General features: G+C 41.5%; 1 protein-coding gene and 1 non-coding gene across 3 annotated transcripts; both read left to right on the forward strand.

Annotated features, from left to right (window-relative positions):
- The first annotated feature begins 280 nt into the window (after window positions 1–280).
- Khdc4 (KH domain containing 4, pre-mRNA splicing factor) lies at window positions 281–26,931 on the forward strand. 2 transcript variants are annotated; one of them, XM_055625472.1, is made up of 14 exons: window positions 281–354; window positions 811–1,030; window positions 3,860–3,988; window positions 4,351–4,430; window positions 6,367–6,419; window positions 6,707–6,870; window positions 9,661–9,872; window positions 12,209–12,269; window positions 15,169–15,226; window positions 15,454–15,707; window positions 22,849–23,022; window positions 23,903–24,015; window positions 24,781–24,872; window positions 25,641–26,931. In XM_055625472.1, the coding sequence occupies exons 1-14, from the start codon at window positions 317–319 to the stop codon at window positions 25,838–25,840; spliced, it is 1,848 nt and encodes a 615-aa protein (XP_055481447.1). In that variant the 5' UTR covers window positions 281–316; the 3' UTR covers window positions 25,841–26,931. The 2 variants fall into 2 exon arrangements, 1 of the variants encoding a protein (XP_055481447.1); XR_008722216.1 differs by lacking the exon at window positions 25,641–26,931 and having other exon boundaries at window positions 23,931–24,015; window positions 24,781–24,856.
- Window positions 7,348–7,475, forward strand: LOC129690245 (small Cajal body-specific RNA 4). The gene has a single exon (XR_008722252.1). It is a non-coding gene; the product is annotated as a small Cajal body-specific RNA 4 (non-coding RNA).
- Window positions 26,932–27,951: the final 1,020 nt, after the last annotated feature.

Below are 27,951 nucleotides of genomic sequence, written 5' to 3' on the forward strand. Positions count from 1 at the left end.
TTCGGCTCATTCTCTTGTCTTCCAAGCGGCTAGCGTGCCCACAATAAAGATGGATTCTGCTTGCGCGTACTTCGCTTTTAAGTCAAACAGAGCAGCCATTTTTCTTAAGGGCAAAGGAACGGGCCGGAAAGTCGTAGGCTTGCCTGTCACAGAAACCCCAGACGCTTTAAATTACCGAGAGTCCAATCGGCATCAAGAGTTCTCACCGGAACCGCCCTCCCTCACGGCCGGAAGAGAGTGTGCGTCACGCTCGGGGCGGAAGTGGCGGGAGGGCGGTGGTGGGTAGTTGGCGGGTGGTTGACTAGAGCCGGCCGCCATGTCCGCAGGGAGCGCGACACATCCTGCAGCCGGCGGGTAGGGCCTTCGCGGGCCGGGCGGGGACGGCGAGCCCGGGCCCGGGCGAGGGAGGCCGGGGAGGCTGCGTGTGGGTGCACAGCCCTCAAGGGGGACGCGTCGGTCGGCCGAGCTGGGGTTCTGGAGCGAATGTTGAGCAGGCCTCGGGCGCCGGAAAAAAGCCGGCCGAGGTGCGAGGGACAAGGGAACTCAGTGTTGTAGAAGGGCGAACCAAGGAGAAGGCAGACGCAGGAGCGTGCCGCGCCCGCTTGAGTCTTTTGAGTGGAAGTGACAGGAAAGAGGAATGTTTTGGAAGGGGGTTGAAAGACGTGGGAATTTGGAGGAATGTAACTGAGTTTTAGATCGGAAACTCGGTGATGAATATGGAACATGACAGGGGAAATGGAATACGGTGTACTAAGAGAACAACACAAAGGAAGGCCTGAGGCCCCAGTATTTTCCTTTTCCTACCTGTAGGCGCCGCAGCAAATGGGACCAGCCGGCTCCAGCCCCGCTTCTCTTCCTGCCGCCAGCGGCCCCAGGTGGGGAGGTCACCAGCAGCGCGGGGAGCCCTGGGGGCCCAACCACGGCTGCTCCCTCAGGAGCCTTGGATGCTGCTGCTGCAGTGGCCGCCAAGATCAATGCTATGCTCATGGCCAAAGGGAAGCTGAAACCGTCTCAGAATGCCGCCGAGAAGGTATTTCGAGGGGAAGACGCTCTGCTACTTGTGCTTTTGTAGCCTTTCTGTTGCATAGTCCAGTTGCACTGGAGTTAATGAAGGTGAAAATGGATAGAGTGATGTTCGCGTTGGGGAGTACCCAGTATTCTTGCTAAAGTTAGAGTGTTCTCGATAAGGCAGAGGGCTTTGTCTTTCCCTTGGTACAGACTATGTATGTATGTAGACCAGGCTGCCACCCCCTTGCCTCTCTCCCAAGTGCTGGTGTTGACAGGTGAGCTTCATCATCACATCCTGAGGTCAAGCACTTTCAATTTGGCTTGTTACTTTTTTGGTTGTTTTGTTTTGATTTTTGTTTTTCGAGACAGGGTTCCTCTGTGTAGCCTTGGCAGTCCTGAACTCTATAGACCAAGTCTTGCCTGGAACTCAGAGATCCACCTGCCTCTGCCTTCCATGTGCTGGCTGGGATTAAAGGGGTATGCCACCACCACCGGGCCGGTTTTGTTACTTTTATGAACTAGCTGTTATGCTCATAAATTTGACTCAATTTTTATAGACATTTAAAGCAATATGTTTCTGATACATGAATTTCAGGTAAATCAAGTGAATGTTTTAAAAATACTTATTTGTGTATGTGTCTCAAGTGTCACACTTTGGGGCTTGACTATGTGAGGGATCTAGTGATTGAACTAAGATTATCAAGCTTGGCAGTAAGCATCTTTACCCACTTATGATCTTGCTGGCGTTTGGTGAGTGTGTTGCTATGATGTGCAGAGTGTTTGTAAGAACATCCGTATGTATTTTGCTATGGTGAACATGGAGGTCAGAGGATAACCTTGGTGTCAGCCTTCATTTGCATCTTGTTTGAGGTCTCTGTGTTCATTGCTGTGTGTATATTGGGCTAGCAGTCACTTGAGTGCCCAGGCTTCTTGTGTCTGCTCCTACCTTGCTCTAGGGGCATTATAGGACAGCTGCAAGCTACCACATCTGCCGCAGCTCATATATTCTGGGAAATAAAACTCAGTCCTAATGCTTGTGTGGCCATCACTCAGGAGTTAAAATAAAATTTTTAAATCTCTCTGAGGTTGGGCAGTGGTTTTCATAGGTCTTTAATCCCAGCAGTCAGGAGGCAGTAGCAGATAAATCTCTGAGCTTGAGGCCATCCTGGTCTACAGAGTGAGTTCCGGGACAGCTGGAACACAGAGAAATCCTGTCTCTAAAAACAAAACAAAACAAAAAAATTAATTAGATCTAAAATAATGTATTTTAATGATTCAGTACAATTAAATATGAGCTAAAATGAGATAATAAGTTGTGTTTTGATTGTTTTGTTTTTAGGCAAGTTAATTAAACTTTGAACATGAAGCTAAACCATACAATAAAGTACAACAAAATGTAAACCTAAAGAAAAGAGTCGCACACACGGAGCTTCTAGTGCTTGAGTGAGGTGTGTGGGTTGTCATGTGTCTTCTTTCTGCAGTTTTAACTCCATAAACAGTCAAAGAATTGATTTGTGAAGCATCGTAACTCTGACCCTTAATTTACCTTCTAGTCTGTAGTTTCTGTACTACCATAAAATTTATGAGGTGGTTGTAGTGTACTTCGTAGAATGCTTACTTATCACAGCCGAGGCCGTGGGTTTCGGCCCCTAGTGCATATAAGCTGGACAGTTGTTTATAGATACATAACAAGTTTCTGGTCAGTCTGGGTTTTATGAGATCCTGGAGTGTATAACAAGACCTTGTCTAAGAAAGAATAAAAATAATTCTGAAGGATTTTTTTGTTGCTATTGTTTTGAGATAGAACCTCTATACAATGCTGTCTGTCCTGGAACTCTACCAGGCTAGCCTTGAACTCACAGAGGTCCTCTTTCCTCTGCCTCCCATGCTTCTGCCTCCCCAGTGCTAGGATTAAAGCTGATAATAACGTTTTAAATTGAGTCTGCGTGCATGATGTAGTTTTGTTATTATGTGTATGCCATGTGTATATGCTTAGCATCAGATCCCCTGAAACTGGAGGTCACAGATAACTGTAAACCACCATGTGGGTGCTGGGAGCTAAACCCAGGTCCTCTGGAAGAGCAGTTTGTGTGCTACTCACACTCCCTACAGGGTTTCTCTGTGTAATCTCTATTTTCCTGGAACTCTCTGTAGATCAGGCTTGCCTCGAACTCAGACTCAGTATACTTTGGGGGGCTGGAGAGATGCCTCAGAGGTTAAGAGCACTGCTTGCTTCTTCCAGAGGCCACAAGTTCAATTCCCAGCAACCACATGGTGTCTCATAACCATCTATAGTGAAGTCTAGTGCCCTCTTCTGGCATTCAGGCATACACACAGGCTTAATGTATACATAATAAAATAAATCTTTTTTTAAAAAAAAAGTATACTTTGGGTTATACTCAAATTAAGAACTTTAACTCCTTAAGTTCTGGGATTGTAGGCTTGTGTGCCCACACCCAGCTATAGTCAGTGTTCTTAATTTTCAGGCTTTATCTCTAGCCACTATTTGGACATATTTTTCAAAGTGTGTGTGTATACAGGTGTTGCTTTGTGGAGTCTGTTCTCTACCTTGTGTTTCTTTTGTTGCTGTTTTGTTTTTTGACTGAACTTGGGCTGAAAGATTATGCATGCCTTTCCTTACCCGCTGAGCTGTCTTACAGTCCTATGATGCATTTAAGTGAGGCTTTATTTCTTTTTTATATCATTTGTGAAGAATGACTAACTAAAAACATTTTTGTTGGTAGGTAAAGGAAAAACCAGGAAGAAGGTGGGATTTGAGATAGCTGTAAATTAAACAACTGTAATCATTATAAATGCTTTTAATTCTTTTTCTTTTTTTTCTATTTTGTAGATTCAGGCTCCTGGGAAAGGCCTAACTAGCAATAAAAGCAAAGATGACCTGGTGGTGGCTGAAGTAGAAATCAATGATGTGCCTCTGACGTGTAGGAACTTGCTGACTCGAGGACAGACTCAAGATGAGGTGTGTGGGACTTAGGGCAATTTGGGAAGGGTGGCAAGTAAATCTAGAAAGATGCTTTTGAGCACAAGTATTCCTAGTGGGCTTAGGTCATAAAACCAGGATTGGGTTTAACTGCAGAGGACAATAATGAAACAGATGTGGGTGACTTCCCTGGGGGGGTTTGATACAATCAAAATGTTAGATACAGGACAGTTTATACCTGGTGAAATGGAGGGGCAAAGTAGCCCTGCTCTTTGATATCAAGGCCTTAATCCCACTGTATAGTTTTGTTTTCAGTTTCATATGTGTATTTGTTTATGTGAACTTTTTGTATCTTGTGCTTCGGTCCTTGGCCATATTTTAATAGAACTGTCTTTTTTTAGATCAGTCGGCTTAGTGGGGCTGCTGTGTCAACTCGGGGACGGTTCATGACGACTGAGGAGAAAGCCAAAGTGGGACCTGGGTGTGTATCATGTGGTTTGGGGAAAGACAGGATGTCCACTTCATGTTTGCTCTTCTTAGGTTAGATGTGCTAAAGGTGTTTGATTAGTAACTTGAAGGGTATTGCTGTTAGATTTCATTTCATGTTTTTTTAGGAGTATGATTAATACTTAAAACATTTTTCCTGGGCTGGGGAAGATAACACAATTTTTAAAGTGCTTGTGATGAAAGTGTGAGGACCTGAGTTTGAATATCCCACTACTGAGATATTGCAGCTTGTGGTTTATATTCTCAGCTCTGGAGAAGCTGAGGCAGAGCATGGATCCCTAGTGGTTATTAGCCATCCAGAATAGCCGAATTGGTAAGCTTCGGGTCTCCATGAAAGACTGAGAAAAAGCTAAGAGTGGTCATTCTGGGCTAGAGAGATGCCTCAGCTGCTCTTGCAGAGGACCACATGGTGACTTACAACTGTTTATAACTCCAGTTCCAGTTGTCATGGGGCACCAGGTATGCATGTGGTTCACAGACATATGTGGATGCAAAATTAAAAAGAAAAAAAAAAACTCAAGATGTGAACTTCTGGCTTTAATTGTGCCCTGTACACAGGAATACAAAATACACACCTACTAACCTACCTCTTTTTCCTATAGAAATAGTTTCCACGTGTCAGGCATGGTAGTGAGGACCTTTAATCCACTCACAGGTAGAAGCCTGTGAAGCCTGGTCTGTGTTGCAAGCCTGGTACTGTATTGTAAAACCTATTCCAAGCTCCCTTTTGGAACTGAACCCAGTAGTCTACATACCAGCTAACGATAGGCTCAGCCACTGAGCTACGTTCCCAGACCTTTTATGTTTACTTTTTTGGACATGTAATATTAGGTATCTCAGTTTTTAAGTTTTTCCTTTCTGTTAATCTGTAAGATATCAGGTTAGAGAGATGACTCAGAGGTTAAGAGCACTGACTGTTCTACCAAAGGTCTTGAGTTCAATTCCCAGCAACCACCTGGTGGCTCATAACCGGCCATAATGGGATCTGGTGCCCTCTTCTGGTGCACATGTGTACATGCAGGTGAACTCTGTATTTGTTTTTTGTTTTTTTGGTTTTTTTTTTTTTTTTTTTTTTAAGATTTATTTATTTTATGTATATGAGTGTTCTATCTGCATTTAGACCTGCCAGAAGAGGGAATCAGTTCACATTATAGATGGTTGTGAGCCACCATATGGTAGCCAGGAATTGAACTCATGACCTTTGGAAGAACAGACAGTGCTCTAAACCACTGAGCCATCCCTCTAGCCCCAAATTCTGTATTTGTAATAAATAAATCTTTAAAAAATATGTAAGATGTCTTTATACTGTAAGCCAGGGTCTCTTGTAGCTCTGATTGTCCTCCAACTTCATAAATAGCTGAGTATAACCTTGAACCTCCTCATCGAGAGAGAGAATAAGAAGAGAGAGAATGTGAGTGAGTTAGTTCATGCATGTGAGGAGGCCACAGGTTGACATTGGGTATTTTCTGTTCCCCACCTTCACTTTGAGACACATGTTCTCACTAACCCTGCAAGGCACAATTTAGACTATAATGGCTGGCCAGTGAGCCCCTTTCTTTTTAGCCGCATAGTTCTGGCTGTCCTGGAACTCACTGTGTGGATCAGGTTCATCTCAAATTCAGAGGTCCTCCTGCCTCCTCCCCTGAGTGTTGGGATTAGGTGTCTGTGCCATCATGCCTGGTTCCAGTAGACAATTTTAAAGGCAGTTTCTCTGTTGGCCTGGGGCTTACTAAGTAGGTCAGGCTGGCTGACCAGTGAGTCTCAGGGATTCTTCTTTCTCTACTTCCCCAGTACTAGGATTATATACCTTTTTAAAAATGTGTTTTGACTGACCAAATTCAGGTCTTTCAGTTTACCAGCTGATCTATCTTCCTAGCTCTGGGATCAGTCTTTTCTATTTCTTTTTATAGGGATCGTCCATTGTATCTTCATGTTCAGGGGCAGACACGGGAGTTAGTAGACAGTAAGTAATAACTGCTCTTAACTGCTGGTTATGAACTCTTATCAGTGGACTGTGAGGTATGGAGAGGTAGGAGTTCCATATTTGTAGAATCTAAAAATTGAATTGAGGTTTATATAATTGAACATTGGTCTGTGTATATCTTTGGTCCCAGTCAACTCATTCTTTGTAATAGTTAATTGTTGCGCATAATCTCAAACCTAGGGCCTCATGAATGCAGTGTAAGTACTAACTGAGCTGTATTCCCAGACTCCTTGTGTAGTGTCTTACTGTCTGTAATCTTTCCCTAGGAGCTGTAAACCGAATCAAAGAAATAATCACCAACGGAGTGGTGAAGGCTGCCACAGGGACAAGTCCAACTTTTAATGGTGCCACAGTCACTGTCTACCACCAACCAGCTCCCATTGCTCAGCTGTCTCCTGCTATTAATCAGAAGCCTTCCTTCCAGTCAGGAGTAGGTTTTGGCAAGAGGTTGTTAGTGTTATAAAAATGTCTTTGCAGCCAGGCCTGGGGGCACATGCCTATGATCCTAGCACTCAGGAGCCAGAGGGAGGCAGATTGCTGTGAGTTCGAGGCTAGCTTGTTCTACAAAATGAGTTCAGGACAGCCAAGGCTACAAAGTGAAACCCTGTCTCAAAAAACAAATAAATGAAAAGTCTTTGCAAAATAATACACAGGAAGAAAAACAATGCCAAATTTCTAACCTGAGAATTACCAGATTTTTAATTTTTATTTATATATATGAGACAGGCTTTTTCTTTAGTTCTGGCTACCTGGGTTTTGGAATTGAAAGTGTGTAAGCTGTAGGTATTCTATAATAATATTGACTAACAAATACCATCTAAGTAAAAACTTTATGTTGATAGGATTTAAAATGGAGGAGGTTGCTAGATCAAAGGGCATACAGATTGTGTGGTGTGTAAGCTTGACAACTGGAGGACCAAGAAGGCTGAGTCTGATGAAGCAAGGCTTTGCTGATACACACCTCCTAGATAAAGGGGTGGAGAGAGCAGCCCTTGCTGGAGAAAACCACAGGGCTGACTGTGCTACCCAACATTTCCAGCACTGTATTCTGGTGTGTGTGTGTGTATGTATGTGTGTGTGTGTGTATGTATGTATGTATGTATGTATGTATGTATGTATGTATGTTTTACTCAGATGTCGTGCTGACTAGAATAATTATTTTGTAGGTTAGATAGGTACAAGAGCATGAGGGTTTTAGGTTTTGTGGTGCTGGTTTGTTAAAGTAGTGGGTAGAATATGCTAGGCAAGCACTCTTCCCCTAAGCTACACTTCTAGCTCCATATGTTCACATGTACCTCAGACTAGCCTCAGTAACCTTGACTTCTGATATGCCTGCCTCTACTTCCTGGGCCCTAGAATATGTGCTACTATGCTTAGTTTTTTATGCAGTGCTGGGGTCAAGCCCAAGACTCCATGCATGTTGGGCTACCACTCTGCTAACTGGTATAGCCCCAACTCCAAAAATTTAAGTCTTCATTAAGATAGGGTCTTAGGGAGCCGGGTACAGTAGTGCATACCTGTAATCCCAGCACTCAGGGAGCCAGAGGCAGGCGAATCATTTGTGGCCCCCTGGTCTACAAAGTGAGTCCAGAACAGCCAAGGTTACACAGAGAAACCCTGTCTCAAAACAAAAAGTAGGCTCTTGGAGTGGGATTTGGTGGCACAAGCCCTTAATCCCAGCACTCAGGGACAAGCAGGAAAACAAATACAGGGTCTTATGGGTCCCTGGCTAGATTTGAACTCCATGTACAACAAAGGATAACCAGAAACTTCTGATCCCCCTGCTTTCACCACCCAGGTCAGGATTTAGCACCATATGCTACCATGTCCTATTTATGTGGTGCTAGGGAAGCATTCTATCAGTTAAGGTATGTTTTTAGAAACTAGAAAATATTGAAAGTTGGGCATATGGCAGAGGCCTTTTTCTACTTAGCATTCTGTTGCTATGAGAAGCACCATGACAAAAAGCAACCTGAAGAAAGGATCAATCTCAGGTTTTGGGTTATAATCTATCATGGATAGATGAATAAAGAGGAAGTCAAGCAGGCGCATGAGGTAACAACCAGTGGAGGAATGTTACCTCATGGGTTGCACGCCCTAGCTTCCTCAGCTCCCTCTCCTTTCCCTCCCTCCCTCCTTCCTGCCTTCCAGTTCCCTTTCTTCCTCTCTTCCTTTTTATTCATTCATTTATTTTATGTTTTTTGAGTCAGGGTTTCTCTGTGAATCCTTGACTGTCCTGGACTCATTTTGTAGACCAGGCTGGCCTTGAATTCACAGAGATCTGCCTGCCTCTGCCTCCCCGACTGCTGGGATTACAGGTGTGAGCCATCACACGTGGCCTCTTCCTTTTTTGTATATCTAAAGTATGTTCACTGGGGTACCTCCCACTCTTCCTGAGTTAGGTGTTTCCAGTGCTGTCTCTTCCTGAAAGAATATCCTCCTGTCAGCATTGCTTTTCCTTGTGTAGGCTAACAGAACGGCAAAGTGGCCAACACACATGACTAGCATCCTGGGAAGTTCACACCCATAAAGTAGAAGTCGGGGGCTCTGCACCAGGTTCTGCTTCTTGTGTTTCTTCTTTCTGAAGGGATGAGGGAGAGCATTTGTGAGAGTCATGTAGCAAGGTTGTCAACACTGGAAAGCTCACCTACCTCCCCGACCCAAGACAGGGTCTCATTATGTAGCCTGGGCTGTCATGGAACTCAGTATGTAGACCAGCCTGGCCTCAGATTCACAGAGATCCACCTGCCTCTGCCTCCCGAGTGTGCAGATTAAAAGCCTGCACCACCACATTGGGCTCAGCAACCTTTTTTAACACAGCCCAGGTCTATCTGCCTAGGGTTGGGTCTTCTGCATCAATTAACAAAGTGTCCTACGGACATTTTATAAGCCAGTCTGATGGGGCAGTTTTTTAAATGAGGTTCCCTTTTCCGACATATGTTAACATTAGCAACCATAAGTCTACCCTTTGTCAACTTGGCATAAAGACACCATTTTAAACCTCCTTAGGAGGCTGAGGCTGTGTTGAGGATTTCAGGACTGCTGAGCTGAGGTAATACTGTGTCTCCAAAAGCAAATCTTGGAGATTATGATAGAAAATTTCAAGGATCCATGAAAAAGTGATCCTAAGTATGTAGAAGATTGCACTGCTTTGTATAATGGTTTTCTACAAGATTATTATTGTCTCTGTTATTAATCAAAGTACTCTGTTTTCTTACAGATGCATTATGTGCAAGATAAATTGTTTGTGGGTCTAGAACATGCTGTGCCCACTTTTAATGTTAAAGAGAAAGTAGAAGGTCCAGGCTGCTCCTATTTGCAACACATTCAAATCGAAACTGGTGCCAAAGTTTTCCTGCGAGGCAAAGGCTCAGGCTGCATTGAGCCAGCGTCAGGCCGAGAAGCTTTTGAACCCATGTATATTTATATCAGGTATGGATAAAAGCTAAGAACATGCAAATCATTCTCAGTGCAGGCTGGTATAGTTCATAAAAAAACATGAGAGACTAGGCTTAATAATATGAAATCTGAAGCCAGGCATGGTAGTGCTCTCCTGTAATCCAAGTACTCAAAAGAATCAGAGCCTGGCAGATCACTGTTCGAGACAGCCTGCTCTACAAAGTGAGTCCAGGACAGCCAAGGCTACACAGAGAAGCCTGGTCTCAAAAAACAAAATAAAAAAGGCTGCGTGGGGGGGGCGTGGGGGGTGGGTAAGGCAGGACTCAGGTGTGGTGGTGAAAACCTGCAACCCTCACATGAGATGTGGGACAGGAGAGCTGATCTCTAAGGCCATTCTGTGTGTGCAATGACTTGGAGATGTGGGACAAGAGAGCTGGGCTCCAAGGTCATCCTTTATGTCAGTCCTGCCTAGGTCTCTTTAGAGTGCCTCAAAAAAAAAATACTCCTCAAAAACCTTCATGTGGAGTTAAGTAAGCTTGGAATGATAACTTTATAATTAAGGTGGAGCTGGAGAGATGTTCCCCAGCACTTGTGGTTTTTCCACAGAACATGAATTTCATCCCTGTCACTCAAGTAGGATGGCTTACAACCACCTGTAAATCCAATTCTAGGGGATATGATGTCTTTGGCCTCTAGGTATGTATATGCACATACCTACATTTAATTAAAAATAATGAAGTTTAATATTTTTTAAAAGTTTTATTATTTATACAGTATTATTCCTGCATCTATGCCTGCATGCCTGCCAGAAGAGAGCACCAGATCACATTATAGATGGTTGTGAGCCACCATGTGGTTGCTGGGAATTGAACTCAGGACCTTTGGAAGAACAGACAGTGCTCTTAACCTCTGAGCCATCTCTCCAGCCCCCAAAATTTAATATTTTAAGAATTTAGAAAAACTTGGGTTGGAGAGCTGTCTCAACAGTTAAGAACACTTGCTATTCTTCCAGAGGACATGCAATAGATTTCCAGTACCCAAGTAGCACCTGACAACAGGCGTCAAGCAAAACTCCTATATACATAAAGGAAAAACAAAGAAAAATATTTTGTTATTGACTTATTTATTATTTATACTGCATTCTGCCTGCACACTAGATCTCACTATAGATTGTTATGAGCCACCATGTGGTTGCTGGGAATTGAACTCGGGACCTTTGGAAGAACAGTGAGGGTTCTTAACCTCTGAGCCATCTCTCCAGCCCAAAGAAAAATATTTTAAGATGAATTTTTAAAAGCTGAATTAGAAGGGTTTGTTGTGGCTGTAGTTCAAGTCTTTAGCTTCTATTCTGTGATTAGAAAATAAACTTTATTGGTGGCCCTAAGGTTAGGTGTTAGGCAAGCACTCTGCCTATAATGACTGATTTAAACTTGGTGCTGATGTTACTCTGCTGTTTGCTGGGTTGTATGTGGATGAAGGGGGCAGTGTTATTTTCAAGACAGGATCTCTGCATAACCCTAGCGTCCTAGAACTCGGTTTGTAAATCAGGCTGGCCCCATTCACAGAGATCCACGTGCCTCTGCCCCATAGTGCTGGGGTTAAAGGGGTTTTATTTTAATTTTTTGAACAGGGTCTCATGTTGACTGTACTGATCTTATATTCATTGTGTAGTCTAGGGTGACCTTGAATTTCTGATCTTCCTCTCTCCCCAAGTGCTAAGATTACTAGTGACACCGGAATTAGTTTCTCTCTTTCTCCTCCCTCTCCCTGTCTTATGTGTTTAAATGTTTTGCCTACACATATGTATATATATTGTGTACGTACCTGGTACAGGACTAGTCCAGAAGAAGATACTGAATCACCTGGAACTCGCATTAAGGATGGTTGTAAGCTACCATGTAGGTACTAGGAATCAAACCCATGTCCTCTAGAAAAGCAGTAAATGCTCTTAGATGTTGAAACATTTCTCCAGCCCCCATTGTTTTTTTTTTTTTTAATGTCAAAAGTACAGTTATCCAAAGGAGGGTCAGTATAAAATAGATATAGCAAAGAATGGTAGATAGTAGTTATTATGTGAAAGACTTATGGTGGTGGCTGGGGATGGTGGCACACCCCTTGGGAAGGCAGAGGCTGGCGGAACTTTGTGTTTGAGCCTTGCCTGATTTGCACATTTCCAGGACAGCCAGAGCTACATAGTGACATCCTTTCTCAAAACAATAACAGAAAGAAACAAACAAAAGGGCTTCCTGTTAATGATATTAGAGGGCTGGATTTGAGCTTTATTTAATGACTGCTAAAGTAAGTGTGTACAATAGCATAAAAAGAGAAGCTTTTGCTCTTTTGATTTTGCGCTTTATTCTTATTTGTAGTCATCCCAAGCCTGAAGGCCTGGCGGCTGCCAAGAAGCTCTGTGAGAACCTCTTACAAACAGTGAGTATGTGTGTGTGTGAGAGAGAGAGAGAGAAAGAGAGAGAGATCAGGGTCTCAGGTATATAGCTGTATACTCCATCACTGACGTATAATCAGCCCCTCCTGAGTTTGATGTGATCTTTAAAAAGTAAATAAAGATATAATTGTGTTAAATTGTCATTAAGCTAAACTAAAACTTAACTGTGTAATGAGCATCTGGAGCACATGATGTGATAGAATAGTCTGCATTACATGCAATAATGGTGATTGTGTTTGCTAATTTTATGTGAACTTGACACAAATTAGGGTCATCAGAGAGAGTGAGCCTTAGCTGAGAAAATGCCTGTATAAGATGGGCTGTAGGAAACCTGTGGGGCATTTTAGTTAGTGATTGATGGGGGAGGGCCCAGCCCATTCTAAGTGGTGCCATCCCTGGGCTGATGGTCCTGGAGTCTATAAGAGGGCAGGTTGAGCAAGTCACAAGGAACAAATCAGTAAGCAGCACCGCTTCACAGCCTCTACATTGGCTCCTGCCTCCAGCCCGGTTCCTGTCCTGTTTAAGTTCATGTGTCCTGGCTTCCTTTGATGAACACTGATACGGAAGTGTGAGCCAGTTTTCTTGCTTTGGTTCCCCGACTTGCTTTGGTGATGGTGCTTTGGCACAATAATAAAAGCTCTAAGACACTGATCATGACAGTAGTTTAACTATGTAGCTGATGACCACAAAAGAAAGTATGAGAGTTGAGAAAATGTACTTGAGTGAGCCATGCGTACTGGCACACTTTTCAGTCCTACTACTCTGGGAAGTGGAGGCAGACAGTTGTGTGCTCAAGATCGGTCTGGTCTGCACAGCAATTTTAGGATATCCAGGGTTGCATAGTGAGACCCTGTCTCATATAGTAAAATAAAACACAAACAAAAAAATGCACTTGAAGGGACTGGTAGAGGTCTTTACCAATTCATTTGCATAAGTTAATGTGTATATTGATACCTCTTTCAGCTTCTCCTGCATTCCAAATAAACTCTTAGTGAAAACATCAAGGGACTGGAGAACATCTCTGTGGTCAAGAACACTTAGCTGGTCTAATAGGAGGAATTTACATTTCGATTTTAAAGCTTTGTGTCTATTAAGAATCATAACAATATAACCATAGCCTTACTTCTTCAAAGAGCATCCTTCTATAAGAGATCTGGAGCCTGATTAGAATATAGACCTCGGGCTGGAGAGATGGCTCAGAGGTTAAGAGCACTGACTGCTCCTCCAGAGGTCCTGAGTTCAATTCCCAACAACCACATGGTGGCTCACAATCATCTATAATGAGATCTGGTGCTCTCTTCTGCCATGCAGGTGTACATGCACGCACAACATTGTATACATAAAAAAAAAAAAAAGGAATATAGACCTCAAAAAGCAGAACTATACCCCTCTGAGACATTGTTTATCTCTATTAAGTGGAAAAAGATGAGACAACTTGGAATGGGGGTGCTTCTGTTCTTTGCTGTAAATTATCACTAAAAGAAATAGAACACTGGCCTCCCAGTAACTCACTGCTCTGAAACACTGCCTTTTGTAAGAGTCAAACTTAATTACAGTGTAATCTGTTTAATCTACACATGGAAGAATACGGAAGGAACAGGAAAAATAATTTATTAATGGATTAGTGGACGATTATGTCACATAGATTAGTGGCTTTCTTTGGGGGTCCAGGTTTTCAGCCTGTCTTAGGAGTCTAACAATGAAAATTTAATCTACTGGTTATCACTGGGAAAGAACTTGGTTTTTCTCAGACTGAAACGTAAGCAAAGTTTGCACTTGAAAATGTCACAGGATGCTTCTCTTTGTTGTTAATAAACCTGATTAAAAACAACAACAAAAAAAGAACACTTAGCTATTCTTGGAAAGGACGCACGTTCGATGCCCAACACCCACACCATGACTCCAAAGCATCTGTAGGTATGCACATGGTGCACATACATGCAGGCAAAAACACTCGTAAAAAACACGTAAAATCTAAGAATCTAAAGCATCAAAACTGATGGTTACTTCAAAAGACTTACAAGTTCTGCAATAACTATTTTATAATCCTTTTATATCAATTTTAGATACACTGGTGTGCTCGAGGCAAACATTCTAGATCTCTCACATTAATGGCTAAAAACTAGATAACACTAAAATACCAAATGTTTCAGTCACTATTTTAAGTTTCATTGGCCAGTTCACCAGCTTGGCTAGACCAGCGTGATCACTGACTTGTTCCTTGCCAGAGCTGGGGTCATATGTAGGTGAGTGTGGCCAGCCCTGCCTTTTTTTAAAATTTGAGTGCTGAGAATCTGAACTCAGTCTCCAATGTTTGAATAGCAAGCATTCAGGGAGCCATTACTATATAAAAAAATCACCTTAGAGCTGCTTTGACAACACCCAAAAACAGAAACAGACAGGAGCATCCATACATGTGTATCTAATATATTGGTTTTGCAAATGCAAAGAGCCACTTAGATAAGATACTTAAATTTTTTATTAATCTGGGATTTACATGAAGGCATGTTTCCTGATACAAAATGATGAATGAATGCCTTGAATTCACCTCCTGAGTGCGGGGATTAAAGACATGCACCACCACACCTGGCACTAAATGAATTCTTACCATTTATGCTAGTAAATTTTCCTAATTTCTCTAACTGTGTAGCTTTCTGAATGATTTGTGCTCCAGAATTGAGTAGTTTGGGTATTTAGGATTATGCTCCCTGCTGATGTATGGAATTTACATACTCATTAGTAGTCCCTTTAACTCATTTAATTCAGAGCATCAGGGGAAATATTTTAATTCCCAATTCCTTTGGTTTTAGTATATAATCATACCCCTACAAATACGAAGTCACTTGGGATTGGCCTTTATTAACTTTGCTTTTCATTCTTCAGGTTCATGCTGAATATTCTAGATTTGTGAATCAAATTAATACTGCTGTACCTTTACCAGGTGTGTATAATTTAATGTGTTAAAATATTTTGGAACCAATATTTACGTCTAAGTATGATCCTTGAGGCTAGACTAGTTGTCAGGGCCCTGGTGGTGGTCCCTTCAACTTAGGGTATTTAGAAAGCCATTTGTGCCTCAGTGTTTATCTTCCTAGTGTTGTTTAATAATCAGGTAAAATGTTTCATTCTGCTGCAGCTGATTAAACACTTTTTTTCTTCCCCCCTCAGGCTATACACAACCCTCTGCTATAAGTAGTGTCCCTCCTCAACCACCATATTATCCATCCAATGGCTATCAGTCTGGTTACCCTGTTGTTCCCCCTCCTCAGCAGCCAGTTCAGCCTCCCTATGGAGTACCAACCATAGTGCCACCAGCTGTTTCATTGGCACCTGGAGTCTTGCCAGCATTACCTACTGGAGTCCCACCTGTGCCAACACAATATCCGATAACACAAGTGCAGCCTCCAGCTAGCACTGGACAGGTAGGACGCCAGGATATGTAATATGCTATTGTTGAACTTGGGGAAAAGCTGAAGTCAGTCCCAGTCTGTATTTTGCCCTGCTGTCTTCTGTGTCCCCGCACCAACTTATTGAGGACTTTGGGATAATACACCCTCATTTCCACAGCTTTTAATTAGCTTCACACATCTTGCCTCATTTAGCTGTTCCAAGTGGGGTCATTGGAAGACTTTATATGAAGCACTTAGTGATAAGTTTTAGACTGTGGGGCTGTGCAATTTCGGTCACAGGGACACTTGTTGCTGTACATAAGCTATAGAAATACCTAATGAGTGTGACTGCATTCTTTAGTTATGAAATGAGTGGCAGGTCAGTATTCCCCGTCCCTAGCTTTGTGTTCTAGCACACACCTCTTAGTGGTTGGAACAGAGCAGGTTTTTTTCTTAATGTTTGTTTTCCTGTATGTATGTATGCACCATGTGTGTTCTTGTGCTGTGGAGGCCAGAAGGGTCAGATCCCCTAAATCTGGAGGTAACAACTACATTTGAGAACCTACTTGTGGTTTCTGAAAACTAAACCTGGGGTCACTGCAAGACCACCAAGTACTCCTAACCGCTGAGCCTTCTCTCTGCAGCCCGTATTTATGTATTTTTATGATGTGGATTTTTGTATGCATGCCATTGCACATGTGGGGAGGTCAGAGGACAATATGTGAGGATAGAAGAGGGTTTTTTTCTCTCCTCCCACCTTGTGAGTTCCAGACTAAGTCCAGGGTGCAACAAGTGCCTTTACCCCTTAAGATACTTGACATTTTGTTATGTGAAGTGTTCTCATATAATCCACACTGCCTTAAATGCTAAAACTTTTGTCTTTACCTCTCATGTGCTAGGATGACACCTGACTACTCAGCTCTGAGTTAGCTATTCTCATCTTGGCAGTAACATTGTAGGGGCTGGGTAGAGCTCAGTCAGTCAAATACCTGTCACAGAAATACGAGGACCTAGCATTTGATCTTATGTAAAAAAAAAAATCTGTATGTGTGTGACTGGCATATGGTGAACACCTTTAATCCCTGCATGTGGGGGGCAGAGGCCAGTGAATCTCAAGAGTGGGCCTGCAAGGGTTACACAATGAAACTATCTCAAAAAAAAAGATAAATCCAGGTCTGGTGGCATGGCTTAAGATATCAGTGCCTGGAAGGCAGAGATCCTGAGGTCCTCTGGACCACATAGTTTATGAGGGGAGTTTCAGGTCAGTAGGAGACTGTGTGTCAAAAAAGAAAACAACAGTTGGAGGCTTGAGAGATGACACAGTGGTTGCATGTTTTTTTTTTTGTTTGTTTTTTTTTTTAAGATTTATTTATTATTTACATAGAATTCTACCTACATGTGCGAGTGCAGGCAAGAAGGCGGCACGAGATCTCACTATAAATGGTTGTGAGCCATCATTTGGTTGCTGGGAATTGAACTCAGGACCTTTGGAAGAACAGGCAGTGCTCTTAACCTCTGAGCCATCTCCCCAGCCCCCATGCTTACCGTACAGAGGACTGGACTGGTTCCTAACACCCACACTATACCTCTAATTCCAGTTCTAGGGGGCTTTTCAGCCTTTTCCTACCTGTGTGTGGGGCTTGAGGGTGGGATTGTCTGTGTGAGTACAGGTGTCTGTAAGAGCTTTGAGTAGGCCGGGTGGTGGTGGTGCAGGCCTTTAATCCCAGCACTCTGGAAGCAGAGGCAGGAGTTCTAGGCCAGCCTGTTTGGTCTGCAGAGTAAGTTCCATGACTACACAGAGAAACCCTGTCCTGAAAAATCAAACAAAAGAAGAGCTGTGATTAGCTCAGAATTTACTCTGTAAACCAGGCTGGCCTTAAAAGCGCACAGAGATCCACCTGCTTCTGCCTCTAGGTACCTGATTAAAGATGTGCACCACTACCCAGAGCTGTGCACAGTTTACAGAAAGCAGCATGGTTAAAGAAGCAGTTTTTCCTCTTCAGTGAAGGGGTGTGCATGTTGCCTTTTTCGTTGGTTTGTTTTTTTTTAAGATTTATTATGTATACAGTGTTCTGACTACATGTACACCTGCATGCCAGAAGGAGGCACTAGATCTCATTATAGATAGTCATGAGTCACCATGTGGTTACTGGGAATTTAACTCAGGACCTCTGGGAGAGCAGACAGTGCTCTTCACCTCTGAGCCACCTCTCTAGCCCACATGTTGCCTGTTTTCCATCCAAAAGGTAGTGATGTTTTGCTAATCTGCAGAGCCAGCCTTTAGCTGAATCCCCACAAAATCCTGAGCAGTCCTTTTAGCCAACAGAACCCATCTTTATGTTAGCTACAAGTGCTTCCTCCCTAGGCTCTTATCCTGGACACTTTTCTCTTTCAATAGAATCCAAAGCTTTATTCTGATAATTGTCATCTGGGAACTTTCCAAAGTTTTGTGTTTAAATATAAATTGTTGTAAACTGTAAAAGATAATTAAGACATACAAGTTAATAGTCAGTGACCTTACAAATGACCAGGTTCTTTTACAACATGCTCAGAACTATCCTTACAAAATGCTAATTACAAATGTTTTAATTTTGTGACTTTTACAAGTGAAAGCTTTATTACAAAGCGAGTAACTAAACCAGGTATGCATAATAGATGGTCCTCAAAATCCTCAGAAATTATGCTGCATATGTTTAATACTAACTAAATAAATTTTATTTTTATTACTGAAACTTCATTTTTAAAAGTTATATATATTTTTAAGATTTATTTATTATATATACAGTGTTTTGCCTGCATGTATGCCAGCAGGCCAGAACAGGACACCAGATCTCATTATAGATGGTTGTGAGCCACCATGTGGTTGCTGGGACTTGAACTCAGAATCTCTGGAAGAGCAGCCAGTGCTCTTAACCTCTGAGCCATCTCTCCAGCCCCAAAAGTTATATTCTTATATAATATAAAAATTTAATAATAAAATTTTAAACAGGCTTAAGATAAATTAAAAAATATATAGGAGTAAGCCAGGCGCTGGTGGCCCATGCCTTTAATCCTAGCTCTCAGGAGGTTGAGGCAGGTGGATCTTCGTGAGTTAGAGGTCATTCTGGTCTGTAGAGCCACCATTTCCAGGACAGCTAGGGCTATAGGGAGAAACCCTGTGCAGAAAAACCAGACACATATACATACATACATACATACATACATACATACATACATACATACATACATACGTAGAAAGAGAGAGAGAGAGAAAGAAAAGAAAGACAAACTTTGAAATAGGGTTTCTTTTTGTAGCCCTGGCTGTCCTGGATTTGTAGACCAGGCTAGCCTCACTAAAATCCAAATTTTTTTTTTCAAAATGTTTTTTTCTAGATAATTAATAGTCTCCGTTGGAGGTCAAAGGAGGTTAAACCAAAAAGGTATTCAATAGAAATTTCATTATTTGAAAGTTTTCTCCAAAAAATCACTTTTCTTGTACAGCCTAAAAATCTTATATATTAGCCTTCCAACAGATTCTTCCTCCATGAAACTTTTAGGTTTTGAAATTATTTACATTTTAATTTCTTTTCAAGACAGGGTTGTTGGTGGTGTGTGTGTGTGGCCTTGGCTGTCCTGGACTTTCTTTGTAGACTAGGCTGGCCTCAAACTCACAGAGATCCCTGTGCCTCTGCCTCCCAAGTACTGGGTAGATGTGTGTCTTGCACACCCCTGGCATAATGCATAATTAGTAATGAATGGGCATCAGCTTGACATCTGAAACTATGGCTGTCTTTGTCTAGGATCTTCTCTGCTGTCAGGTATGTAGAAATTTGTATATGGTTTACTGAAGGCACACAAAATACCTCTCCCTATCTAGTAAGCTACAGAGCTAGCCACAAGTATGACCTGGGGTTCTGGCGGCTCCAGAAAATATCAGTGTATTTTCTTTCTATGACCCATTACAACTGAAAAAGATAACTGGTCCAACTTACACTAGGAAATGTTTTTATAAGTTTTATAGCTGGGTGGTGGTGTCACACACCTTTAATTGTACCAGTTGGGAGGCAGAGGCAGGCAGACCTCTGAGTTTGAGCCCAGCTTGGTCTACAGAGCAAGTTCCAGGACATGCAGGGTTATACAGAGAAACCCTGTTTCAAACAAAACAAAAAACCCTTAAAGTTTTGTAGTTCATAAGATATTAATCATGTTTATAAAATCTTCTATGGTGTAAAGCTATTATGGAACACGTAAGTACTTGAGTGACAATTTAAAAAATATCTTAAAAGGGGGAGGTGACTACACCTGCCTATATCCCTACATACTGTGCTATATTTAGTTAAGTTTACATTAACATGTATTTTCACTGGGGAAGGGAAATGACCTTGTGTACAGAGATAAGCTCAGGAAAAGTTAAACACACGGGCGTGTTTCTTCTGTGGAAGGAGATTTATAACCTGTCTTCTCCTGGAATGCTGGTCAAAGATGTATTTTATAACCTAGTGATCCTTTGCTGACTATAGGACTAGACTTCACCCATATTCCTCATAATATTATGTTTGTTTATCCCAGACTTTTCTCTTTAAATCTTGAGCATTGCTTCTTAGTCCATAAAACCCATCCTTAAGAGAGATGTCACTTGTACTTTACTATAGGCTAAGTGATTTGTGTTATTTTAGGCCCAAGCCAATCCTGACTCACAGGCATTATGTTCTCCGTAGACCCTTAAGTATTGTTTCTGAGTGCTGTGAAAAGTTTTCAGTGGAAGATGGGTGTGGTGGCACGTGTGTTTAATCCTAGTGCTCAAGAGAGAGAGGAAGAGGCAGGGTGATCTTTGTGAGTTTGAGGCCAGCCTGGTTTACATAGCTAGTCTTCAGAGTGAGTTCCAGGAGAGCTAAGGTGACACAGAGAAGCCCTGTCTTGCGAAAGAAAAAAAAAGATAAAGAAACATTAAAGATTCCTCTTTGGCTTCTTCAGCCTAGAGAGAACTCAGGTGACCTCAGAGAATGAGAAGGAGCTGGAGATAGTTTGAGAAAAGGTAGAACAACTCAGGGGTTGAGAGAAAGGCCATACTGAATAAGTTGGCTGGGAAAGGAGTTTGTGCAAGAACAGCTGAGTTAAACCAGGCAGCCCAGAGCTCAGAAAGAACAAGAAAGGGTGAACTTGTGTAAGTCTTGGGCTGGTGAGGTGGTTCAGAGGTTAAGAACATGGGCTACTCTTCCAAAGGTCCTGAGTTCAATTCCCAGCAACCACATGGTGGCTTACAATCATCTACAATAAGATCTAATGCCCTCTTCTGGCTTGCAGGTGTACATGCAGACAAAACACTGTATACATAATAAATAAATAAACCTTAAAAAAAAAAAAAAGCCTCAGACTGAAGACATTCTAGGCCTGTGTTAGGGTGTAGAAAGCGTAGAAGCTTCTTCTAGGCCTTGGCCTAGGTTAGCAGAAGGAAGCAGTAAGCCTCCAAGACAACAACTGAAAATTAGGTGAATAAAACGTTATTTTACATGTTACTATTTTGTTTTCTGTGTTATAAATGCAGGTTCTGAAAAGTTAAGTAACACTTGTGAGACAAAATCTTACTTAAACTAAGGCCTATGACAATTTTAGAATCCAATTTTAGCGGATAGAGAAAGTTCAGCAATGGAGTTCTTGGCCTTCATTCTAATCCCCAGTAATATCAATAAAATAAGTAACGAAACAGAATTTTAGGAAAACTACAATTTTTCAGTGGCAAGGGAAAGACTAAATTGGAGCATTGTAACGGATTATTAGTAAAAACTGTAGTAGTAAGCTATTGCCTTGCTGTCTACCTGTGGGCCCTCATTTCATGCTGTCTGCCTTAACCATTCCTATCTGGGTTACATTATATCCACATCTTTTCTTTCTTTTTAGCATTTTTAAGGATTTATTTATTATTTATATAGTATTCTGCCATGCACGCCAGAAAAGGGCACTAGATCTCATTATAGATAGTTGTGAGCCACCCTGTGGTTGCTGGGAATTGAACTCAGGACCTTTGGAAGAACAGCCAGTGTTCTTAACCTCTGAGCCAACTCTCCAGTCCCTATCCAAACTCTTATGTACTTGCTTATATTTTTTGTCTTGGTGTTTCTTTCCATGACATTCTCTGTGTCCTTTCTCCTGGCCCATGTGGTTCTATCCACACTAACCCTTCTTCCTTTCTCTTCCTGTTCCATCTCCTTCCCAAGATCCTGCCTCTACCCAAAGTCCTTGAACCTTAGCCATGCCTGCCCCATTTTTCCTATCGAAGTGTCAGCTTTTTATTGGTCAAACAGGAACAAGTTTTTAGGCAAGGTTACAAACATCATTCTGGGGTACTTGAGTGTCTGCTCATTTGGGCAGCAACCAGATTTTTGGGGGGCCAATAATTAGCATCCTAATGCATAGCACCAGACCAACCCCCAACAGTATGCTGATATATATATGCAATGTATATGACCTTGGTGCCAGAAGATGTTAGGGCATTAGATCACCTTACAGGCAGTTGAGAGCTGGATGAACTATGTGAGTGCTGGCAACTAACCAAGGTCCTCAACAATAGCAACAGCTGCTCTTACCTGCTGAGCCATCTTCTCTAGCCCCAGGCCAGCCTTGAACTCATAAAGATCTGCTTGTCTCTGCCTCCCAGAGTGCTGGGATTACAGTCCTGTGCCACCGTGCCTGGCCATTATTTTACTTTTTTTTTTTTTTTTTTTTACTTAAGACAGATTCAAAAGTCCTTAGCTTTGAGCTACTTACAGCTCTTTGTATTTGAGATGCAAAATGGTATAGTGGATAAAATTACGTAATCTTGTAGTATAACTTGCTGTACAAAGACTTCTGGATTTTCTTATGTGAAGGTGACATAATGATAGAATCACAAAGGATGTAAAAAAGGCAAAAATATACATGTTTGTTTGTAATAGAAGTTTTTTTTTTTGTTTTTGTTTTTTTTTTTGATACGTGCTTATTGTTCTTGCATTGGAACTTCCTGGTCAGTGAGTAGTGTATGTTCTCCCAGTGGTCCAAGTACATGCTAGGTTCAGCCTGAGAATCAGAGCACTCACACTGATTGATATTTCTGGGAGGATGAGTGTATCAAATGTGCTGCCTATTCAGGTCCATTCTCAACATTACTCATTCATTCAACATCTCATACTTTATTCCTCCTTGGTTTCTTTGGTCCTAGAGTCCGATAAGTGCTCCTTTTATTCCTGCTGCTCCTGTCAAAACTGCCTTGCCTGCTGGCCCCCAGCCCCAGCCCCAGCCCCAGCCCCCACTTCAAGCTCAGCCCCAGTCACAGAAGAGGCGATTCACAGAGGAGCTGCCTGATGAACGGGAATCTGGACTGCTTGGATACCAGGTTAAATAAACACCCAGTCTTCCTTATTTTACCTTGCCCTGCTGTGTTCTCCTTTTAAATAGAATTTGCATCCTATCCTTTTCCAGAATTCAACTAGGTTAGCATTTTATTCTTGAGGAATTTAAAGCAAGAGTGAGTCTCCTTTGTCAGTTTTTTGTTTTTGAGATCAGTGTGATAAAGCAGTGTAGAGGGAAGTCTCCCATGACCAACATTCAGGAACTGTGTTAAGTTTTAATGCTTTTGCTTATTCAAAATAATTGAAAGTTTTGAAAGCCACTCAACCAAAAGCTGTCAGGTTTCAAAATCATAATTTTTATTTAACCTCTGGCTTTCAGTTTGTTGTTTGCCCCCTTGAAAAATGAAAGGACAATTTCTCTCAGCTCTACCTTGCTCTCCCACCAGGAAAAACCTGTGGAAATGGAGTGATGACATAGTCACTGACAAAGATGATTTAGAGGAGGTATACTTCAGTGGTAGAGCATGTGTAGTGTGCACAGGGCCCTGCCTTTAATCCTGGGTTCCAGGAAAGAGTAGTTTTGTTGCTGTTTTATCAGGAGAGGCACTTTTTATGTTTTTTCACAGTCCTCAAGACATCTTCAGACCAAAACCTTAAGCAATTAATGTCAGTCACTAGAAGAAGCCATTTGGAGGTAGAGCAGTTGGTTAAACAGTGACTTGCATCTTCCCTTGACTAAGTTCTATAGAAACAAGAACCCCCTACTTGACTATAGTTATTCTCACAAAACCCAAAGAATATGTAATGCCATTTAATTGATGGCACCTTGTCAGAAAGATGAGGCACTTGACAGTTACATTAAGGAGCTAAAGTCAATGCAGCAGTTGTAGATTTGCTAATGCTACTGTATTTTTCTGCTCATAGCATGGACCCATTCATATGACTAATTTAGGTACAGGCTTCTCCAGTCAGAATGAGATAGAAGGCGCAGGATCGAAGCCGGCAAGTTCCTCAGGCAAAGAGCGAGAGAGGGACAGGTGAGTTAATTGGAATAGAACAATTAATTGAAAACTGGATAAAATGGATGATAACCCACTTCACTGTCTCAGAGGCAGTTTCTTTGTTTTGGGGCCATTTTCCCAAGATTAGGCAGTCATAGAAGTAGTAATACAGTCAAGCCATTTTTACTACTTCAGATGTAGCGGTACATGCCTTTTCAGGAGGTAAGGCAAGAGGATCAAGAGTTTAATAAGACCATCAAATTTGAAGCTGTCCATGGCTAAATGAGACTGCCTCAAAAAAAAAAAATAAATAAAAAGGGTAGGCACTGGAGAGATGGCTCAGGAATTAAGAGCTACTCAGAGGAACTGGGTTGCTAACTTCAGTCTCGAGAGATCCACCACCCTTTTCTGGCCTTGGTTGGGAACTTGGCATTTGTGTAGGCAACATACCCATACACATAAAAATGAAGTAAAGTTTAAAAAGAAAAAGCAAACGTATCATAGATAGAGATAATTTGAATTGGTGTGTTGTTTAGGGTGTATTGCATGAATTCACCTTTTTTATTTGTGACCTTAGCCAGACAGATAGCTCAGGCTTTGACAGTGTAGGAGGGAACTGAATTCCTCTTTCAGTGGTTGAACCTATTTTTGATATGGTCTTGTATTTAGACTGGCTTGTTGATAGAATTGCGGTCTTATAAGCAGTCTTTAGTTACTCATATCAGCGGTTGTCATTGTTGTTTGGCTAGGTAATTTAACATTATTGAATTTCTCTGAAAAGAAATGTCATGCTTTTGACAGGCAGTTGATGCCTCCACCCGCCTTTCCAGTGACTGGAATAAAAACAGAGTCTGATGAGAGAAATGGGTCTGGGTCCTTATCAGGAAGCCACGGTAAGTGAAGTGTAGCTGGGGGTGGGGTGAGGAGGGCGCTCATGAGCTTTAGTGTTCTAACCTGTCGGTCATTCAGACTTAATCCAACCTCTATAACCTACTGGCTAATAATGTTTTTTAATTTATAAAGATAGTATATAGCTTTTTATTTTTAACCAGTCTGTTGGGAATAGAGTTGCCAACATATCTTCAGTAACGTAAAAGTCCTAGGAAATACTAATGATTGGAGGTCGTTTCAAAATCCTGTTGCTCATATTGTCTGACTGGAGGTCATCTGATGTAGACTTAGGAAAAGTTAATTTCCCTATGTGTGGGGATCTGAGCCCATCACTGTACAGCATCCCGGAACTCTACATCCTGGGCATGGCATCTTTTATGTTCCTTGCCTCCAGTTGGTAAAAATGAACAGAAGAAAAAGTAGTTTTTCTTTTCTTCTTTTCTTTTAGCTCTTTAAGAGGTGAAATGTTAGTTCTCAGAGACTCACTTGCTAACTTTACTTTTTTCTTTTTTTTTTTTCTTTTTTCTTTTTTTTTTCTCTCTTTTTTTTCTTTCTCTGTTTTCTTACATGGTTCTGGTGGATTCTCATTTGCTGATGCTGGCTGTTTTTCGTGTGATCATCAACGTTTTGGGGTGACCATTGACCCTGTGACTACAAAATGGTGTCCAACTAACCACTTAAAATTAACATCTTTTTTTTTTTAATTAACGAATTTATGGTATTTTTTTTTTTCTTGGTGGGAATGGGGTTGGGATTGTTCTCTCTTCTAGATTATCCAGCCAAGAAGATGAAAACAGCAGAGAAGGGATTTGGCTTAGTAGCTTACGCTGCAGACTCCTCTGATGAAGAGGAAGAACATGGAGGCCATAAAAATGCAAGTAGCTTTCCACAGGGCTGGAGTTTGGGCTATCAATACCCTTCATCACAGCCAAGAGCTAAACAGCAGATGCCGTTCTGGATGGCCCCATAGGAGATAGTGGACAGAGCTTTGACCCTCGGTGACTCTTCTTAGCAATAATGCATGCACTTGATTAAACAAGACTCTGGGACCTGTTCTGGGGGCCATCTTGGACCTTTGAAGACATTAGGGATGTGGTGTCCCTGTCATAAAGGGATGCCATTCTTTAAAACCCTATTTCTGCAGTGGCATAACATCCGTTACTCACTTAGAATCACAAATACCTGTCAAAGCTTTTTAACAGTTGATGAAATGTGCTTGTCCGGTGAAACAGGACAGAGTCATTGCCGTATATGTTTGACTTGGTCTAGCTTTTTCCAAATGAACAGCCTCAACTCTGTTGTAAAGAAAGTTTTATTTGTATTTTATTACTATTGGGTCAATTTTGATAACTGGTTACAAACAAAGCCTTACTATTTATTAGTAGGAAATGGTTTTAAGATCCTTTCTTCCAGTACTTACATTTAAGAGAGTTCCTCATCCCTCTTTCCATTTGGATTCTTTCTGTTTGGAAAATGCTGTTTTACTAATTTAAATGGTCAAATACAACTGGATCCTAAATAGGAAAATGAAGTTATTTTTGCATTGTTTCTTTACTGGGATGATCCAAAGCTGGCACCTTTAGGCACACTTGTTTCAGAGAGCCATTGCTTTTGGCACTGCCCTTCTAAGCTCCTCCTTTTCAGCTGGGTCAAAGAAAACATGAGAAAAGCTGGTCAGAACTCATCACAGAGATGAAACACTCATCTGGTTGCAGTGAAGAAAGGCCTGTGATGACACTGATAGGGTGGTGAGCTCTGACTGAAATTGCAACTTGTCCTTTTTTCTTGGCATTGCAGGTTTTGCCAAAAGAACTTTTTTGTATCAAATATTGATGTGTGGAAATGAAGGAATTGGCTGAGCCAGGAATGGGTTAAGTATTGATGTGTGGAAGTGAAGGAATGGGTTGGTGGCTGAGCCAGGAGTGTCTGAGATACTGAGTGTCATTTTTGCACATTTTTGAATACTTTGCAGACTGGCTTTGTACAAACTTATTCTCTGGTTTCCTGTATGTTGTAAATAATTAGACCATAATTTCATTATAAATAAATGTATAAATATTCTGCTTGTCATTTCTCTTTTTCTTCCGTATCCCATTCATATATAATATCAATAAACTTTTTAGTGTTTTTTGTTTGTTTGTTTGTTTTTGTTTTTGTTTTATGTGCATTGGTGTTTTGCCTGCATGTATGTCTGTGTGATCCTTTTGAGCTGGAGTTACACATTAGTTTTAAGTTGCCATGCGGTTGCTAGGAATTGAACCTGGATCCTCTGAAAAAGCAGCCAGTGCTCTTAACTTTAACCTTATACCATCTCTTCAGCTCTTCAATAAACTTATTCATTCATAACATAATGCAGTTCTATCCCTGCACAACAAAAACTTAACAGGCTTCAACATTTGCATACACTCCTTGAATTTATAACTCTTCGAGGTATATCCTTAACGTCAGAATGAAAGATTGAATGAAAGATTGAAGGTTTTGTTTTGTTTTTCAAGTGTGTTTTTTTTTTTTTTTTTTTTTTATTTTACATAGCCTACAACTCACTTTGTAGTCCAGGCTGGCCTGGAACTCAAGAGATCTGCCCACCTCTGCCTCCTGATTGCTAGTATTAATATGTGTGTGCTGCCACACTCTGATTATTAAGTTACATGTTTTCTATTTTTTCTCTTTAATTATTTATTTATTATTGAGGCAGTGTCTCACTGTATGCTCTTCTGGCTTCCAAGGGCAGCTGCATGCATGTGGTAAATATAAACTCACAAGTACAAAAGCATAAATAGATATTAAAAAATTAATGGAAGTACCACTTTCAGGGCATGATGTGTGTAGCTGTCAGGACATCTTTCAGGAATTTGTTATTTCCTTCCTTCCAATCAAACCCAGAACTTTCTATGGAGAAACATCCTAGCCCCTTCCCGCTATGGATTTTTGTACTGGTTGCACTGGAACTCTGATGTGTAGACTAACCTTGAGAGATCTGCCTCCTCCTCCAGAGTGGTAGTAGTCTAGGCAAATGCTACCATGTGCTGGTTACCTAGCTGTTTGTTTGTTGAGACAGGTTATTTCTGTGTCCTAGCTGTC

The sequence above is a fragment of the Psammomys obesus genome, unplaced genomic scaffold, assembly GCF_907164565.1.
Source record: "Psammomys obesus unplaced genomic scaffold, mPsaObe1.curated_primary_1811, whole genome shotgun sequence".
Taxonomy (NCBI): Eukaryota; Metazoa; Chordata; class Mammalia; order Rodentia; family Muridae; genus Psammomys; species Psammomys obesus.